Source organism: Triticum aestivum, chromosome 5D, assembly GCF_018294505.1.
Source record: "Triticum aestivum cultivar Chinese Spring chromosome 5D, IWGSC CS RefSeq v2.1, whole genome shotgun sequence".
Classification (NCBI taxonomy): Eukaryota; Viridiplantae; Streptophyta; class Magnoliopsida; order Poales; family Poaceae; genus Triticum; species Triticum aestivum.
The window spans coordinates 423,437,634-423,443,430 of NC_057808.1; the positions used below are offsets into that span (position 1 = coordinate 423,437,634).

Genomic DNA, 5,797 nt, shown 5'->3' on the forward strand with positions numbered 1-5,797 from the left:
GGTTCCGGCGGGAGGGCGGCACGTTCAAGGTGCTGCAGGTGGCGGACATGCACTACGCGGACGGGCGGAGCACCGCGTGCGAGGACGTGCTGCCCGAGCAGGTCGCCGGCTGCTCCGACCTCAACACCACCGCCTTCCTCTACCGCGTCCTCCGCGCCGAGGACCCCGACCTCGTCGTCTTCACAGGTCCCCCCCCCCCCCACCCCCCTCCTGTTCGCTGCTCTGTTATTCTGTTAATACTTCGATTAACTAGTGATTCGTTGGTGTCGCCTCTTATTCTCACGATTTCGAGTTAAGAATTCAGAAGTGCCATGCATTGGTGGAGTAATCCCGAAATGAAGAATTAAGAAATCCGAAGCGCGAGCTGCACTGAAATTGGATTGCTGAAATTCTGACCATGCCCAATCGCTCAGTCAGTCGCTGGGGTTTCAGTTAATCGATTGGCCTGTCCATCCAGGACCAAGATGAAATGGTCTGATTCATCACGAGTGCGTCGACATGGAGCTAAAACACAAACAGGAAAGATACAAATGTAGCCGCCTCTGTGATTATCTCCAGGTTACTGTCTTCTTTTCGTCGTCTTGTTTCACGGGCGATCTCGGTGATGTTTCCATGGCTGCAAATTTAGCAACCCATTTTTTTATTATCTTTTCAGAAACACCGTGATTATGACATGTGCTAGCGGTAATTTGTGCTACTATGCATTTGCAGTGATGGTAATTGCATACATAAGTTTGCTTTCAGTCATAGCAGGGCCATCTTAAAAGAAAAGCCTTTCCTCTGAAAAATTGTGCATAGATAGCAGGGGCAGCTCGGTGCACGCAGCTCCCGCTTGCGTAGGGTCCGGGGAAAGGTCCGACCACTTTGATCTTTTGTATGCAACATTTCCCTGCATTCTGCAAGAGGCTGTTTCCAGGACTCAAATCTGTGACCTCATGGTTAAAAAAATGTGCTTAGATAATTTCAACCTCAGTGTTTGTTGGCAGGTGACAACATCTACGGTGCGGATTCGACCGACGCGGCCAAATCAATGGACGCAGCAATAGCTCCGGCCATCGCCATGAACCTTCCCTGGGCTGCTGGGATTGGTAACCATGACCAAGAGGGTACCCTGTCGCGGGAGGGCGTGATGCAGCACCTTGTGGGCATGAAGAACACTCTTTCACGCTTCAATCCTGAAGGAGTAGAAATTGATGGCTTCGGGAATTATAATCTGGAAGTTGGTGGGGTTGAAGGAACACTGCTGGCTAACAAATCAGTGCTCAACATGTATTTTCTTGACAGTGGTGACTATTCTACCGTGCCATCAATCCCTGGTTATGGTTGGATCAAGGCTTCGCAGGAAGCTTGGTTCCGGAAAACGTCTTCGAGCCTCCAGGTGAATAAGTTAGCACTTTGTCACCATCTTGGTGTGATACTCACTCCTTACACTTTCTACTGCCATACTGAGTAGGTAGATGCTACTATTTGCTAGCGGCAACAACACATGAGAATTATCCGATGAACCATCTTAACTCTGCAAAATGTTCTTGATAATTATTCTGAAGACACAAGTCAAGAAATTCATGCTATTTCAAAATAGATGATCTATCTGTTTGCTGGCATTGTAGTTCTGAATACAATTGGTTTCATAGAGAGATGTTTTCTGGGTTAAGTTAAATATAGAGAGATAAAAATACCAAGTTGTTTTGGTAATGACACTATTATGGTAATCTCATTTTGTTGGTGCTATGTGCATATTTGTGTTACTAATTAGAATAAGAAAACTTATTGCAAAATGCAGAAAAACTACACGAGTCAACAACCCAGCCAGAAGGAGCCAGCACCTGCTCTTGCATACTTCCACATTCCATTGCCGGAGTTCAGCAGCTTTACGGCATCCAATTTCACAGGAGTGAAGCAGGAGGGCATCAGCTCGCCGTCAATCAACTCGGGCTTCTTTACCACCATGGTGGAAGCTGGAGATGTGAAGGCTGCCTTCATAGGACATGATCACATAAATGACTTCTGTGGGAAGCTCACTGGTATTCAGCTGTGCTACGCCGGTGGGTTCGGTTACCACGCGTATGGGAAGGCCGGGTGGTCGAGGAGAGCAAGGGTGGTGTCTGTGCAGCTTGAGAAGACAGAGAGCGGCGAGTGGCAAGGCGTGAAGTCTATCAAGACATGGAAGAGGCTTGATGATCAACACCTCACCACGATTGATTCTGAGGTCCTGTGGAACAGAGGCTCTAATGGTAAGACACTCACATATGCATGAGCATGGTACTATTTCTAGCATGCATTACAGTGCTATTATGATACTTGGATGGATAATAAATGGTCCACTCTCTTGTGAATTATGATAGATAGTATGAAATTACTGTACCGATCGAACAAACATGTTTTCAAAACCAAAACTTATGTAAGTGTTGCTAATTTGCAGGGAGGGGCGGGAAGGATCATGACAGAAGCTGAGTTCAGGATGGGGACAGTGAATGCTGCATCCTATTCCTACCTCTACTCATCATGTGTGCTGTTGGTGCTCAGCTTATTACCGAGTTTGTAACCGTGTAAATGAAAACAGATAGTACGCGACATGTATACGCAAGTTCTCAGAGTTGTAGTTTTTCACGTCAAGAAAAAAAAGGGGGATCATGGATTCGGTGTGATTCAGTACATATCTCACTCTTTGCAAATGGTCTCGGATGTCAAAGATAATGAGAATACCGATGCTAATGCGGCCTGTATCTTCTGTCATAAGTTTATTACCTGCAAAGGTGTTTCAACTGTTGAGCAGAAACAAGAACCTCATTGATGTGTTTGTATCATCAAGGCAGATCATCACCTCCACATCGCCGCTAGATACAGCAATCAGATAAGTAGGACGCAAACTGAACCCTAATGCATTACCTGAGTGACAGGTTCAGAGGACTGAACTGCCAATTTCTTCAGTAAGTTCGAATTCAGACAACAAAGCAGGAAACTTTTGGAGGAGAAAGGGGAGAAACTTGGAGCCATTCCAGATACTCCTGTAGGACAACCAGGAACTCTGGCGGCTAGGGTTTAAACCCAGTGCATAGATGCTGATCCCCAAGTCTCTGGAATAGTGCCTTTGTTTTGCATTTCCTTATTTAATTTCCGGTAACGATTAGTCGCGTGCATCTTTATGATCCAACACAATCATTCTGATCTGTAACTCAAGAGTAGTGTGTGATTCGTTGAATTTTGTACTGTATGTCCGTTTTTCACAAGAAAAAAACTCCAATGAAATTCCTGTGGAGTTGAGTCTGTCAACACTAGACACCTCAAATGGCATCTATGTGAGCTTGTTTTATTTCCAAATCAGATACCACATTTCTCAGGCAGAAGTTCTGTCATTTTGGTAAATGTTCATTGCTCTCAGCTCCTATGTGTCCTCAGCGTGCAGGCTTGCATCATTCTTCGGTCATTTGGTCCTGAGATTTTAGTTATATATCAGTCTTCAGATCCTCGGTTTTATTTATTTCTCTGTGTCTATCAGTGTTTCTAGTCGTATTCAATCATATTTATGTCTGTGCTTAGTCGCTTGTTTCTTCGGACATATTCAGTTACAAAATGGTCCATGGCTGGGTGTGATTGCCCACAGATTAGTATTGATCGTTAATCATCCTATTTCTGTGTGTATGCTTTGCATAAGCTTGGCATCGAGGAGATCTTTGTAGACGATCTCAATAAGGGTGGGGTCACCAAAGATAATCTCCTCTTCTTCTGGATTGCATCGCTTTGTGACCTTCTCCCACTCTTACTACAATCGTCATCCGCTGAATCGACCACAACCACAGCAGGTTGTGCCCAGTGGTAGCAGAACCAGGTTGGAGCATCGCTTGGCCAGCAGGAAAGGCGTTGCTGCGCCAGAGAGGTTTCTCCACGACCAGAACATGGTATGCTGCCTCGCGGTTAGAGCATCTCCAGCCGCGGCCCCGGCGTGCCTTTTTTACCGCGGGCGCCAAAAATGGATCAGTCGCGTGCCTAGGACGCCGAATTTCGTCGGTTCGGCCCATATTTGGCCCGGTGATTCCAGACCGAACCCAGCGCACTGGGGGCATTTGGAGGCTCCGGCGGAAGGAAAAGTGGCGCGCGGGTCACCACTGTCAGGCGAGAAACGCCTTTTCCCCGCCTAGATTCGACCCGCGAGCAGCAGGACGCCACTTCCCCCTTCGCCGCCATGCCGATCCCGGAGCCACCTACCTGCCCACAGCCACTGCTCCGCCGCTAGAAAGGCCACCCCCCCGGCCGGAAAGAGAGAGTTTCGCCGCGACAGCCTCCATCCCGCTCCTGGGCGAGCTCTTCAGGACTCAGACCACGCAGGCAGGGATACCGGCGGTTGCCCACCCACCACACCTGCGAGGTGTTCGACGATTTGCCTGTTCGACGATGGACTCTGACGAGGAGGAGACGTTTGCAGCTCTGATGGAGGAGAAGCCGAGGCCGACACCGACGACGAAGAGCACCTCATGATCCTCGCCGCTCTGGCCGGCCTGTTCGCGAACAATGCAAAGCCGCGGCGAGGCGGCTCGGCGCCGGGCCACCGCAAGAGCAAGCAGAGGCATCGAATGGAGGGCTATTGCTTGCTCTACGCCGACTACTTCGCCGATGCTCCACTGCACGGCGAGAAAGTGTTTCGGCGCCGTTATTGGATGAGCCAGGAGCTCTTCCTCAGGATTGTGAACGTCATCCGGGAGTTCGACAACTATTTCATTTGCAAGAAGGATTGCACCGGCATAGTTGGATTCTCCTCACTCCAGAAGTGCGCGACAACTATGAGGATGCTTGCATACGAAGCTCTGGGTGATATACAGGAAGACTATGGACGCATGGCCGAGTCCACCATCATTGAGTGTTTGTACAAATTCTGCAGGGCAGTGGTGGCAGTGTTTGGACCACAATACTTGCGATCACCCAATGCTGAAGACACTGCTCGGATCCTAGCACATAATGCAGCAAGAGGATTTCCTGGGATGCTTGGAAGCATCGACTGCATGCATTGGGCATGAAAAAACTATCCATTTGCTTGGCAGGGGATGTACAAAAGCGTCAAAGGAGCTTGCAGTGTGGTACTTGAGGCAGTGGCCACACATGACCTCTGGATTTGGCACTTCTTCTTTGGTAAGCCAATAACTCACAATGACATCAATGTACTGCAGTGCTCGAATGTCTTTGCCAAGCTTGTTGAAGGTCATGCTTCTCCAGTGAACTTCGAGGTCAATGGGCACCACTACAATAAAGGGAACTATCTAGCAGATGGCATCTATTCTAGATGGTCCACATTTGTGAAGACTATCTCAAATCCTGTGCCAGGAGGCAAGAACTCCTACTTTGCTAAGTGCCAGGAGGCTTGCAGGAAGGATGTCGAGCGGGCATTTGGTGTGCTCCAATCTCAATTTGCTGTTGTCCGGTACCCCGCTCTGACCTGGTCGAAATCTCAGATGTGGGAGGTGATGAATTGTTGTGTCATCTTGAACAACATGATCATTGACAACGAGCATGAAGAGTCAGTGTTTGATACTAAACAATATTTCAGGCAGGGTCCTCTTGCAACTGTTGATCACCAGGTACCGACAGCATGGGCTGCCTTCCTCAATATGCGTCAGGAGATCCGAGACCCATCGGTGCATCAAGAAATGTAGCACGATCTAGTGGAGAACCTATGGAGGCTCAAGGGCAATGCCTAGTTCGATGTGTTTCAATTTGTGCTCGAATTATGAGCTTGCTTTGTTGAACTATTTGATTTGTATTGATTTTTGTGATAAACTATGTGATAAAATTAGTTTTTGTTGAA

The 5,797-nt window shown here is 48.1% G+C and overlaps 1 protein-coding gene across 3 annotated transcripts in view; it reads left to right on the top strand.

The window, feature by feature from the left end:
- Positions 1 to 2,736, top strand: part of LOC123122315 (probable inactive purple acid phosphatase 29) — a 4,039-nt gene extending 1,303 nt beyond the window's left edge. The window contains exons 2-5 of one of the 3 annotated variants that reach the window (XM_044542504.1): positions 84 to 186; positions 987 to 1,378; positions 1,784 to 2,234; positions 2,423 to 2,736. In XM_044542504.1, the coding sequence (XP_044398439.1) occupies positions 84 to 186; positions 987 to 1,378; positions 1,784 to 2,234; positions 2,423 to 2,454 (978 nt within the window). In that variant the 3' untranslated portion in view covers positions 2,455 to 2,736. Of the gene's footprint in view, positions 1 to 6; positions 187 to 986; positions 1,379 to 1,783; positions 2,235 to 2,422 lie in introns of those variants that run through there. The other 2 variants (XM_044542505.1, XM_044542503.1) reach the window with 2 other exon arrangements.
- Positions 2,737 to 5,797: the final 3,061 nt, after the last annotated feature.